The sequence below is a fragment of the Manis javanica genome, chromosome 10 (genome assembly GCF_040802235.1).
Source record: "Manis javanica isolate MJ-LG chromosome 10, MJ_LKY, whole genome shotgun sequence".
Lineage (NCBI taxonomy): Eukaryota > Metazoa > Chordata > Mammalia > Pholidota > Manidae > Manis > Manis javanica.
The window spans coordinates 82,146,255-82,160,849 of record NC_133165.1 but is presented as its reverse complement, the minus strand read 5'-3'; the positions used below and the strand labels follow the sequence as shown (position 1 = coordinate 82,160,849).

General features: G+C 37.1%; 1 protein-coding gene across 1 annotated transcript; it reads right to left on the bottom strand.

Annotated features, from left to right (window-relative positions):
- Positions 1-441: 441 nt before the first annotated feature.
- LOC140843770 (olfactory receptor 6C1-like) lies at positions 442-1,308 on the bottom strand. The gene has a single exon (XM_073214195.1). The coding sequence runs from the start codon at positions 1,306-1,308 to the stop codon at positions 442-444; it is 867 nt and encodes a 288-aa protein (XP_073070296.1).
- Positions 1,309-14,595: the final 13,287 nt, after the last annotated feature.

Sequence of the window (14,595 nt, the reverse complement as noted above, 5' to 3'; positions counted from 1 at the left end):
AATGAAAATCACAAAATTGTATTTTCTGCATAAAGTAGGTACAATATATCAATATTTACAGTGTCTCCTCCATTCTTGGTGATGATTTTCCTAAACAATACTCAAAATACAATTTTACTTCTTAAAATAATTTTTAAGAATTTGCAACTAACAAAGTGTTCGCAAGAACAGGAACTGGATGACACACAAAAGTTATTTAAACTGAATGAGAAAGCTATAAAATAATGTGCTTGGAAACTGCTGGAAGAAAAGAAAGAGAATGAAAAGGATAACAGGGAGGCCATTGTGATTTGAAGAAACTATGGAAATTTCATGATTGTATTTTTTAAATTGCCCTGCAATGTGTCCCTAATTCATACACCACAGCTTTTCAGTTGTGTGTGAAAAACAGTCTTCCTTGCCATGTCCACAAAGGCTCGCTTGACTTGCTGATTCCTCAGGCTATAAATGAAGGGGGTTCAGCATGGGGGCTACCGAGGTGTTTAGCACAGCAACTCCCTTGCTCAGAGACATTCTGTCTTTTGCTGAGAATTTAATATACATAAATATGCAGCTGCCATAAGAGATGGAAATGACAATCATATGGGATGAACATGTGGAAAAGGCCTTTGTCCTCTGACTACTAGAAGGAATCCTCAAAATTGTTCGGATGATATACATGTAGGACACAACTATTAATGCCAAAGTGAACATGAGAGTAAACACAGCACAGGAAAACCCCATTATCTCTAGGAATTTTGTGTCTGAACAAGAAAGTTGCAGCAAGGGAAAATAATCACAGGTAAAATGGTCACTAATATTAGATCTACAGTAATCAAGGTTCAAGAGCAACAAGAGGGCAGGGAATATGATTAGGAATGAAAGTAGCCATGAAGAAAAGACAAGGAGAGTGCAGACTCTGCGATTCATGATGGTCCTGTAATGCAGGGGTTTGCAGATGGCAATATAACAGTCATAGGACATGGCAGCTAGAAGGTAAAATTCAGTGACTCCCAAGAGAATAAAAAAAAATAATTGAGCAATGCAATCATTAAAGGGAATGGTTTTATCTCCTGTAATGATGGTGCCAAGGAACTTGGGTATACTGACTGTTGTGAATGAAACCTCTAACAAGGAGAAATTTCTGAGGAAAAAGTACATGGGGGTGTGGAGGTGGGAGTCCAGAAGGGTGAGGGTGATAATGGTCAGGTTCCCCGTGATGCTGAGCATGTAGGTGATTAACAAGAAGACAAAGATCACCACTTGAAGGTTGGGGTCATCTGAAAGTCCCAGGAGGATAAACTCTCTTATTTTTGTGGAGTTTCTCATTCTTCAGATGTTTTTTCAGTTTTCTCCCACCAGACATGTATAACAAATCACAAAGAACTATTCTGAAGAGTGGATTAACAAATATGCAAGTTTAGAGCTGAAATTTGGCTGAAGTAGCATGTCATCTCACCTTCAGGGGAAATTTAAAGCAAACTAACATTTGATACTAACAACCTTAGTTGATACTAAAGAATGATCATTGATACTAACAACAGTCCTTTAATTTCCTTTTTGTTACAGGTGAAATCTCTAGTTAAAAGAAATTAAAACTCAGTACCACAAAGCTTGAAGTAGTAGGGCAGCGATTTGTTCTCAGACTTTCGTGACTCTTAATCCTACCTGCTATCTTTCAGAGACATGCCCATGAGTTTTCCTCCCAATGAGAATCACTTTTGGGCTATTTCTTATTTCTCCAGTCCCTCTCCATGTTATCCATTCTGTGTAATTAAAACATTGAGAATTCTCAAACCCTGGAAAGATACTTTTTAAAAAAATAAAAAGTGACTGTTTTGTCCTCAGCCATCTGTCAATTTTTTGCTAACACTCAGCTTTTTCCAACTCCTGTTATTTCCTCACTGGGAGCCTTAAATATTAAAGTCGTTGCCACCAGCAACCTTTGATGGTAGGGACAGAGAGAAGAAAGGGAAAGTAATTTAAGCTGGAAGTGCTTAAAACTAAGGTTGATTACATTTGGATCCCTGAGAACATTTTATGATGTGTCCTTTTTATGACCTTTATTCCTGTACAACCGATTTCCCTTTCTATTTCTATTAACTATTAATATCATTATTATATTGAAGAATGTCCCTCAGAAGTAATAGTAAAGACACCCAAAATCATATCCTTCCTTATTCTCACAACACTAGGTTCCATGCCCGTTGTATGAGTTCCATCGGGATCCTAATACACATTCTTCCCACCCACCCAATATACTGTGCTAAACTCTCTCATGATCTCCTCTACTACTTGTGCATATCGGCAAGTTAGGACAGTCTTACTTTAAAATCTATTGCAACATAATCCAGTGCTAGTATCACCACAATAGGTTTAAAACATTTGCCTCAATAATTAATATATTGATGTTGAGTTTTTTGTGAAATCGCTTGTTACCATCAGGCATGGTTCTCTGTTTTACACCAAATTCTAGGCTGTCTGTTACATAGGTTATGTCTTTGTTTTATAAATTCCTACTTTACCTACTTGTCAAGATGTATTTACCCACTTGACTTAAATTCCCTGCTGAGTAAATTTATAAAAGAAGACATGTAAAGGAACCCAATTTTTGGGTATGTAATTTGAAATAAACTACATAAACCTTACTTCAAAACTGCTTTCCTTAAATTTCTTTACAATTCATCCTTTTAATTAACTTTCCTCCTGCTCAGTGACATCACTGTTCCTTCATTGGACTTTGTCACTGAAAACACTAGTTTTGCATAACAGCATGAAATAAAAAAAACTGCATTCTTATGAAACAGTATTTCCTTTCAATTTCAAGATTGAAATTACTGTAATAACTTACTGGCATTGGAAACTAAGGTTTAAAAAACATTGTATCTTTCCTCTTCCATCGTGAATAGAATAATGTCTCATTGCACTCACTATATTTTCAACCTTCAACTTTTTTGCATGTTTGTTTTCTCTCTTATGTTTCCTATTAATTTTAATACTTTTCTGAAGAATAATCACATGACTTACACTTTTTGGCTACTGATTAAACCTGTGAAGGAACGTAGGAGGAGCTGTGAAGAAAGGTACTAACAGGTATTGGAAGGGTTCGGGGGCATCACTGAGTATGAAGTTTAAACAGCCAGTCTTTAGGGCCACAGGAAACAGGCTTATGGGGACTAGCAGCACACGATACAGTATTACAGAATTGTGGGTGATATGCTTTACTTTTTACATAAAAATGTTGATGCAAGTTCAATTCAATGGACTATATTCACCTACCAACATTAAATAATCCTGATGAGAATGATCAGGATTCATTCATTTTTCAGCCTTTTGAGAGAAGTAATATTCAATGTTTAACAAGGTGCGTTTGATTCCTGGAGTCCTCAGTCATCTCGCGGGTCTTCATGCAGAGTGTGAAGGCTAGCTCTAAGCCTTTACCTCATCCTTTCAGCTTTTTATTTCTGAAAGCTGATCTATATGTCCCCCTGGAGAAACAGGGTTAAGATTATTAAGCTTTATAATTCCTTCCACCCATTTAATCAAGTTCACTTCCTGCCTGAGAACCCTGCGACAGACCTTTGAGCTGTTCAAAATGACAATTAGCAATAATGCTTCGTATTTATTAAATAAGATGACTACAACACATCTTTGAAACATCTTTCTGAAAACACTCCTCTATGCTGCGTTTCAGAATCCTCACCATCAAGTTAATATGAACAATGATTCTTTAGATATAGATAAACCAGATATTGATGAATATGGCTTGCGATCACCCAGGAGCCCTACACTAAAGTTGTCTGCACTGACAGCTAGGCCATCTATCAGGGATTGCCCCTGTGGCTACTAACATGGTACCATGCCATCTGGATGGTTGGTCACCAGCCCCACTGGGAGCAAGAGTTCTGGCAAGACCTATGGGCCTCTGGTCAGACTAGGACAGTTCCTGTACAGCACATGATTGGCCATTTGCCTTTTGTATCCCCAGGGAATGATGAAGCAGACTTATTATAACAGGTCTGCTGGCTTGAAGGAAAGCCTACCTCGGAGGTAGTTCACTGGTTATATCAGAATCTGTTGCACACAGGGCAGAATACAATGTTAGTGTAGTCTGTCTTTGGGGTGTGCTGCTGACCTTTTAGGAAGTCAGCAGAGCCCACAAGAAATGCCTTGTGTGTTCTAAGAGGGACTTACACTGAGTCCTGCAGCAACATGGGACAGCAGTAAAGGGGCTGATACCCCTTGTCAGGTGACAGTAGATTATATTGGGACCCTGCCAATATCAGAAGGATATTGGTATACCGTGACTTGTGTTGACACAGCTACTGGACTATTCTTTTCTTTTCCTGCACATCTTGCAGATAAGAAGTGACCAAAACGTACCTAGAATGTCTCTTTGCAGCCTGTGTCCGACTGCAGGTGATTGAGAGTGATCAAGGCATCCACTGTACTGGACGTGCAGTACAAGAATGGGTTCAGCAATTCGGAATAAAATAAAAGTTTCATGTACCATATAACCCTATTGGGGAAGGCATGATAGAGAGGTCCAATGGTTTGTAGAAATGTGGTCTGAATTCAGACACCAATAGTCTTTCAACAGGGCTTGTCATCTTGCTTATGGACAGAAGGTGCTACAGCATTTGGATGAGAACCCCTGAAAGAGAGCCTTGAGTCCTGTGGACATACTAACACACATTGTTGTCCGTGCTATACAATTGTATATGAGAACCAAAAAGGAGTTATTGCAGCCAGGATATGGCCAGAGGGGCAAAATCCTCCTGCCAGGCCCATCTGCTTTTAACCCTGGAGGCTCTGTCGAGTGGGCACGATCCTGGAGAGTTTGACTCGTGGACCAGTGATGGCTGGCCCTTCTGCTACCTTTGGAAAAAGGTCTGGAAGCTGTACTTCTCTGTGTTCGTGTAGTAAAAGCAGAGTGGTCCCCAATGATCACAGTAGTGTTCCCAGAACGACTGGGAGGTAAGAGCATCTTATGGGGAAGTTTCCTTTTTATGTAAATGGCCAGTACATGTAGATCCTGCAGCAATATATACTGACCCACCTGTAACTCCCACAGTGATGGGGTAGAAGTTCTGGTAAACCAGACCGGGATGAGATCCCATTCCTCCCACTGTCCCATCACAGGACCACTCTCTTGCATGCATAATACCTAATGGATAAGATTTGCATATTCTGGTGTTATTGAAACATGTATTTTATTGCCCTTAATGTTATTTTCTTCTATAATCTCTGTGGCTTTGACCCTCCCCATTTCTCCAGACGCCACCTTATGTCAGCTCTGAACTCCCCAACTACTGGCTTCCCATGGAATGGGCAAGCTAAGGACTTAATCTGCATAGGACTTTGAACCTTGGTAAATTCTCTGGATTGAGGATCATCATGATTTTTTTGCTGTTGTTGTTGTATGTTTTTAGTCTTGTTACAGTGCTCCTGTTTTCTTGAACAGAACCCATCGCAGAAGATGGGTAGTGAGTAGATTGTGAGGTGACGTTTCTGAAGGGTGGTATGTGGATAAAAGTGCAGTACTTTCAGAATCTCCCTCCAGTCCTTAGTGTGCCTCCATGTCAACAGGCAATTACAAGGAGCTGTTGGTGGCTAGAGCCTATCTGGACTGGAAAGGTTTGGTTGGGTCCTTTTACAGTGGGGTTGGGATAGATAGAAGAGAGCAGGGGTAGACAAATGCTTGAAAGCAATAAATGGGTTTCTCCCACTTTATTTCTCCCTTTGATTGATTTTGGCTTCAAAGGTTATTTGCCCTGGTCTGGGAGCATATTTTTCTCCCCAGAGTTACCAGGGGACACAGAGATAGACAGGCTTGGAGAAACAGAGTCAGGGGCACATTCACATGGGTTTGTTTCCATGCTTCCTGTCTTATCCTTTGGTCTATTTTTCATACTACAGCCAAAAAATTTTGTTCTTTTTTAGGAGTGTTTTTCTAGACTTAGTCTTCTGCATTGCCAAACAAATTTTAGAATCAGACTTTTACTTTACAGAAAAATAGTTTGCTAGTATTTTGATAGACTTTTTGAAATGGATGGATTGATTGACCAAATCAATGCAACAATTGGTCAGTGTACAATTTACATTTGTAAAGTATAGAGCCTTCCAATCTATTAACATGGTATCCCTGTTCACTCATTTAGTTATTCTTTAACTTCTTTCAATATCTTATAGTTTTGCTTTTGAGTGCATATTTGTCTGTGCACTTAGAATTATTGCAATGACAAATTAAATTTATTCATAAGAATTCATTGGTTTTTAATGATATTATAAAGGAAATGATTGCAAATACTTATCTTCTAATATCTCACCTATAGTACATAGGTGCAAAATTGATTATTGTGTATTGACTTGTCCATGAAGTTTAAGTTGCCTAATAAATTTTAAAACTTTTTCTTGGATTATTTTGGATTTTCAACATAGACATTAATTCTTTTCTAAATTAACAACTTTATGCATTTAAAAAAAAATTCTTATATTTATTATCCTTTTCTGTTAATTGTTCTATCTAGAGTCTCCAATATAATGTTGAGCAAAAATGATGTATCAAATATCATTTTCTTATTACAGACTCAGAAGTATGCTACAACATTCAACATTGAGCATGATGTTTGCTAAGCATGTGTGGGTATATAAACAGTTTATCAGATTAGAGAAGTTCCCTTTTTTGATGGGTTATCAAAAATAGATATGGAATTTTATACATTTTAAAATCAACTGAGAGACTCATAGGTTTTTATTCATATTCTATGAATGTGATAAAACTGTATTAATTATTTTCAAATATCAAACCAGCCTATGATCTCAGGAAGTAATAGAAGTGTATGTTGGTTTACCATCCTTTCTGTATTGCACTAGACCTATGTTGTCAACATTTGTTTGGGACATTTGTATGTTTAATCACAAGAAAGATTATTCTGAAATATTCCTTTCCTGTAATGTGTGACAGGGTATTATTGAAAAACAGCATCATTGAGATATAATTCATACACCATACATTTATCCAGTTAAAGTGTATGATTTAAAGGTTTTTAGTATATTCATATATATATGCCACCATTACCATAGTCCATTTTAGGATATTTCCATCACTTCCAAAGAGGCCCCCATTTTAGCTTTTATGCCCAACCCATGTCCCCTTCTCATCCTTAAGCAATCACTAATCTGATTTCTGTCTTTATATATTTCCCTATTCTGAGGTTTCATATGAATGAAATCATATGATATTTGGTCTTTGTGACAGGCTGCTATCACTCAGCACAATGTTTCCCAAATTCATCCAAGTCATAGCTTATATTAGTTCTTCATTTTCATGGCCTATATCATTCATCAGAGTATTAAATATAACCAGTCATGCAGAGATTGCCATATTGACTATAGTACAGGCACAGGCATATGCTGGAATAGGACCCCTTTGAAATATAAATGTATATGAATATAGCACATTTAATTTATTCATTCATCCACTGATAGTCATTTGGTTCTTTTCTATATTTTCGTTTTTGTGGATAATGCTTCCATAAACATTTGTATATGGGTTTTTGTGTGGATATATGTTTTCATTTCTCTTGGGTATATGTTTAGGAATGGAATTGTGGTGAATAGAGTCATATTATACTCTACATTTAATCTTTTGTGTAAATGCAAGACTTTTCCAGCATGGCTGCACCATTCTACATTCCCATCAGCACTGTATGAGCATTTGTATTTCCCCACAACTCTGTCAGTACTTGTTAATAACTGACTTTTTTATTCTATTCATCCTATTGGCTGTGAAGAGGTATCTCGTTCCATTGATTTATATTTCCATGATGATTAGTAATATTCAACACTTTTTTTGTGTTTACTGGTCATTTGGATATCTTTTTTGGATGAAGGATAACATTAATAGCTATAATGTACATTAAACCACATATAAATATATATACAAGTATATATATCATGTATACAGATCAATGTATGCTTCGTGAATTTTCACCAAGTGAATGCATCCTTGTAACCATAGTCAGAATAAAGATAAATTATTATCAAAGAATCCCCTTCCATACCAAAGAATACTTATCTATTCAAAGGTGACAAGAGTCTTGACCTTAACAGTTGCAATAATTATTTTTAACTTTTCTTGAGTTTATAAAAGTCAAATCACAAGGTTTATGTTTTTTTGCATCCAAAATTATATTTGTGAGCTTATACATATTGTTTTATTAAGTCATTGACCATTTTCATTGCATAAATATATAACAATTCAATCTTTAACTACTCAAGATCAGTAGGGTGATTCCAGTTTGGTGGCATTTATAAGGAATGTTGCTATGCACATTTTTCATACTTCATTTGTTGGTGGTATTTATTAACAATGTTGCTATGCACACAATGTTGCTATGCACATTTTTATTCTTCATTTGAGGGACATTTAATATTTCTTTTGCTTCAATATTATATACTTAGGAGTGTTATTATTGTATCAAGGGTGTATTTTGTGATAATAGGCTCCAGAAACAGATCTCCAACATCATGGTACTAAGTAGTGCTCTCACACTAGTAGTACATGAAAATTCTAGCACCAAATCCACAGCAGCGTGTGATATTTTATTTTAATTTCAGATATTGTAGTGATTTTGGAACAATGAAAAATAGGAAACAAGCAAAAAGATGATAAATGTAAATCTAAATGTGCAGAGATTGTAATATTAGATGAAGTACAGAGCCAAACTATATGCTATACTAGGCATCCTTTGGAAATACAAATATACAGATATTTTAAAAGCGGGAGGTTGGAAAATAAACAAATACATAATTACACAGAATATTTCCAAACCCTTTTTTCAAGCATTGATAGAGCATGTCCAGAGAAATGGATAAGATATAGAAGTCTGCAATAATACTAACAATTGCCTTGTCCAAAATGACCTTTAGGGATAACACCCCCAAAGTGAAGGTGAACACACATTCCTCTTAAGTGCTTATGGGCAATTTACCAACATAATCAATATTCTGGAGCATAACAATATCTTAACAAATCTGGAGATTTGAAATGCAAGAATATTCATTCTCCAAAAAGGAATTCAGTAAGACCTAGAAATAATTAATGTTTGCTATGCTTCCATATTATGTATACTTTTGGTTTATTTATTTTTAACTCTATAAAAAAGCTTTTAGTGGCTAACCTATTGCTTAGAATATTGGTTGTTCAGGAGCATTCTGTTTAATTTCCACATATTTTGGATTTTCCAATTTTTTTCTTGTATTAATTTCTAGTTTCATGCTCTTGTCGGGCAGAAAAGATACTTGATATGGTTTCAGTCTTCTTAAATTTAAGACTTATAGCCTAACATGTGATCTATGTTGGAGAAATGAGCTGCAGATGCATGAGAGGATTGTGTACATGGCTGCCATTTGGTAGGATGTTCTGTGTATGCCTTTTAGATCCATTTGTCCATAGTCTTTTTCAAGTCGTTTTTCAAGTCGTGTTTCCTTATTGGATTTCTGCCTGGATGTTTTATCACTGATGAAATTGGTGTACTGATGTCTCCTAATGTGTTGGTACTTCTGTTTTTCCTTTTAGGTCTGTTAATTATTGTTTTATATATTTAGGTGCTGTGATGTTGAGTGCATATATATTTATAATGGCTATATCTTCGTGGTGAATTTTTTACCAAGATGTAATTTATACCGAACATTGTGTAAATTTCAGGTCTACAATGTGTTAATAGGTACATTGTATATGGCAATATGACTGCCAAATAGCTTTAACATCTCTATCACATCACATAATTATCACTTCTTTTGTGGTGAGAACTTTTCAGAATACTCTCTCAGCAGTTTTGAAGTATATAATACAATATTGTTGATTTTAACCACTATGCTGTGCATTAGAGCTCCAGAACTTATTCATCTTCTAATTGCAAGGTTATACCCTTTAACGACATCTCTCCATTCCCCACCCCCCTATCTTCTGGTAACCACCATTTTTCTCTCAGTTTCTATGAAAACAGATTGTCATAGAAACTTTTTGATTGCACACATCAGTTATATCAGTCAATATTTGTCTTTCATTCCCTGAGTTATCTCCCTTAGCATATTGGCCTCAAGGCATATCCATGTTCCCACAAATGGCAGAATTTCCTTCTTTCTTGAGGATGAATAGTACTCCATTGTATATGTGTACCACCTCTTCGTCTTTCCTTCATCTGTTCACAGAGAATTAGGTTGATTCCTTTCCTGGCTATTATGAATAATGCTGCAGTAAACATGGGTGTACGTGTGTCGCTTCAGCACCTGTTTTCATTCCCTTTGTCTATATTCCCAAAGTGGATTGATGGATCAGAAGGCACTCTGTTTTTAGTTTTCTGAGGACAATCCACACTGTTTTCCAAAAGGGTTGACCAATTTACTTTCCACACACAATGTAGGAGGGTTCCTATTATTTGGCATCCACACCAACAGTTATTACCTACTGTTTTCTTGATGATAGGCATTCTAACAGGTGGTAACTGATAGTTCATTGTGGTTTTGATTTGCATTTTTCTGGTTATTTATGATGATCATATTTTCATATACCTGTTCTCCACATGGATTTCTTCTTTTAAAAATGCCAGGTTAGTTCAACTGTCTATTTTTAAAATCAGGTTTTCATTTTGTTGTTGCTATTAAGTTGTATGTGTCTCCTAAATGTTTTGGATTTTTTGAGGGCCCTAAATACAGTTTATCTGGTATGGTTTGCAAAAATTTTCTCCTGTTTGGTAGTTTGCCTTATCAGTTTGTTAATGGTGTCCTTCTGAGCAAAATTTTCTTAGTTTGATGTTTTCCTACTTATTGATTTTTGCTTTTGTCACTTGTAGTTTTGTGTCATATCCAAAATATTATGCCCAAGACTAATGTAAAGGAGATTCTTCCCTATACTGTCTTCTAGGAGCTTTATAATTTCAAATCTTATGTTCACATCTTTATTTCATTTCCAGTTAATTTTCATGAGCTGTGTAAGAGTGGAGTCCAATTCCATTTTCCTGTATGTGGTCATTGAGTTTTCCCAACACCATTATTGTAAATATTCCTTTCTCCACTAAGTGTTCTTGGCTTGCTTGTCAAATAATATATGTGGAGGTTTATTTCTGGGCCATCTTTTCTCCTGCATTGGTATATGTGCCTGGTTTTATGCCAGAACCATAGTGTTTCAACTGTAGCTTTGTAGTATAGCTTGAAATCAAGAAGTGTGATACCTTCAGATTTGTTCTTTTATCTAGTTATTACTCTGGTTCATAGAAAGGTATGAAAATCAACATTAAAATATTTAACTTTTTATTCAATATTAATATATATTAAACAAAAATTGTATAAATATTAAGTATTTATTAAATAAATATTTATTTGGTATTAATAAATTTAATAAATATTAAACAAAAATAATTTCAAATATAATTAACAGGACTCATTTAAAAAGTATGAAGTGGGGGGGAGTCGAGATGGCAACGTGAGTGGAGCAGTGAAAATCTCCTCCCAAAACCACATATATTTATGAAAATATAACTAAGACAACTCTTCCTAGAATAGAGACCAGAGGACACAGGATAACATCCAGACCACATCCACACCTGCAAGAACCCAGTGCCTCACGAAGGGGGTAAGATACAAGCCCCAGTTCCACGGGAACCGAGCGCCCCTCCCCCCAGCTCCCGGTGGAAGGAGAGGAGTCTCAGCGGGGAAGGAGAGGGAGCCCAGGACTGCTGAACACCCAGCCCCAGCCAGCTGGACCAGAGCGCAGACACAGTGCATGCGTGGGGTCCTGGATACTAGGGAAACAGGGCAGCAAGACCGGTGAGCAGATCTCTGAGGCCGGCGCCGGACAACAACGAAAAGTGAGCATCTTTTTTTTTTTTTTGGCGAGTGCTTTTTGGAATTCTTAAAGGGACAGGGCGGGACACTTTGTAAAGAGGCAGGGAATCTGGGGATCTCTGGGCACTCTAACCCCCTGAGCAGCAAGGAGCACAGAGGCCCCTCACAGAGATAAATAGCCTCCAGGCTGCTCCCCCTCCAACGTGGCTCCACCATTTTGGAGAAGCAACCCGAGCCAAGCTATGTCCACAGCAACAGCAGAAATAAACTCCACAGCAGCCAGGCAGGAATCAGAAGCCCTGTCTGTGCTCAGCTGCCCAGCACAAGCCACTTGAGGCCGCTGTTCTCCCAGGAGAGGAAAGCCACAAACCAACAAGAAGGGAAGTTCTTCCAGTCTTCACTTGTCCCAGCTCTGCAAACTATTTCTATCACCACGAAAAGGCAAAATTACGGACAAACCAAGATCACAGAGACAACACCGGAGGACACAGAAGTAACCAGTCTTCCTGAAAAAGAACTCAAAATAAAAATCATAAACATGTTGCAGGAGATGTAGAGGAATATGCAAGTGCAAAGGGATAAAGTCTGGAGGGAGACCACAGATGCCAGGAAGGAGATTAGATAAGTGAAACACACTCTGGAAGGATTAATAAGCAGAATGGATAAGATGCAAGAGGCCATTGATGGAATAGTAACCAGAGAACAGAAATGCATAGAAGCTGACATAGAGAGAGATAAAAGGATCTCCAGGAATGAAACAATATTAAAAGAACTGTGTGACCAATCCAAAAGGAAAAATATCCATATTATAGGGGTACCAGAAGAAGAAGAGAGAGAAAAAGGGATAGAAAGTTTCTTTGAAGAAATAATTGCTGAAAACTTCCCCAAACAGGGGGAGGAAATAATCTAACAGACCACGGAAATACACAGAACTCCCAACAGAAAGGATCCAAGGAACACAACACCAAGACACATAATAATTAAAATGGCAAAGGTCAAGGACAAGGAAAGAATTTTAAAGGCAGCTAGAGAGAAAAAGTTCACCTATAAAGGAAAAGCCATCAGTCTATCATCAGACTTCTCGATAGAAACCTTACAGGCCAGAAGAGAATGGCATGATATATTTAATGCAATGAAACAGAAGGGCCTTGAACTAAGGATACTGTACCCAGCATGATTATCATTTAAATATGATGGAGGGATTAAACAATTCCCAGACAAGCAAAAGCTGAGGGAATTTGCCTCACACAAACCACCTCTACAGGGCATCTTACAGGGACTGCTCTATGGGAGCACTCCTAAAAAGAGCACAGAACAAAACACACAACATATGAAGAAGGGAGGAGGAGGAATAAGAAGGGAGAGAAGAAAAGAATCTCCAGACAGTGTATATAACAGCTCAATAAGCGAGCTAAGTTAGGCAGTAAGATACTAAAGAAGCTAACCTTGAACCTTTGGTAACCACGAATCTAAAGCCTGCAATGGCAATAAGTACATATCTTTCAATAGTCACCCTAAATGTAAATGGACTTAAAGCATCAATCAAAAGACACAGAGTAATAGAATGGATAAAAAAGCAAGACCCATCTATATGCTGCTTACAAGAAACTCACCTTAAACCCAAAGATAAGCATAGACTAAAAGTCCAGGGATGGAAAAACATATTTCAGGTAAACAACAGTGAGAAGAAAGCAGGGGGTGCAGTACTAATATCAGACAAAATAGACTTCAAAACAAAGAAAGTAACAAGAGATAAAGAAGGATACTACATAATGATAAAGGGCTCAGTCCAACAAGAGGATATAACCATTCAAAATATATATGCACCCAATACAGGAGCACCAGCATATGTGAAGCAAATACTAACAAAACTAAAGAGGGAAATAGACTGCAATGCAATCATTCTAAGAGACTTCAACACACCACTCACCCCAAAGGATAGATCCACCGGGCAGAAAATAAGTAAGGACACAGAGGCACTGAACAACACACTAGAACAGATGGACCAAGTAGACATCTATAGAACTCTACATCCAAAAGCAACAGGATATACATTCTTCTCAAGTGCACATGGAACATTCTCCAGATTAGGCCACATACTAGCCCACAAAAAGAGCCTCAGTAAATTCCAAAATATTGAAATTCTACCAACCAATTTTTCATACCACAAACGGATAAAGCTAGAAATAAATCCTACAAAGAAAGCAAAAAGGCTCACAAACACATGGAGGCTTAACAACATGCTCCTAAATAATCAATGGATAAACAAACAAATTAAAATAGAGATCAAGGAATATAAGGAAACAAATAACAACAACAACACAAAGCCCCAACTTCTGTGGGACGCAGCGAAAGCAGTCTTAAGAGGAAAGTATATAGCAATAAGGGCATATTTAAAGAAGGAAGAACAAACACAAATGAATAGTCTAACGTCACAATTATCAAAATTGGAAAAAGAAGAAGAAATGAGGCCTAAGGTCAGCAGAAGGAGGGACATAATAAAGATCAGAGAAGAAATAAATAAAATTGAGAAGCATAAAACAATAGCAAAAATCAATGAAACCAAGAGGTGGCTCTTCGAGAAAATAAACGAAATAGATAAGCCTCTAGTCAGACTTATTAAGAGGAAAAGAGAGTCAACACACAGCAGCAGAATCAGAAATGAGAAAGGAAGAATCACGACGGACCCCACAGAAATACAAAGAATAATTAGAGACTACTATGAAAACCTATGTGCTAAGAAGCTGGTAAACCTAGAAGAAATGG

Excerpts from the sequence above, each read along its gene's own strand:
- LOC140843770 (XM_073214195.1), bottom strand. The coding sequence starts at position 1,308 with ATGAGAAACTCCACAAAAATAAGAGAGTTTATCCTCCTGGGACTTTCA.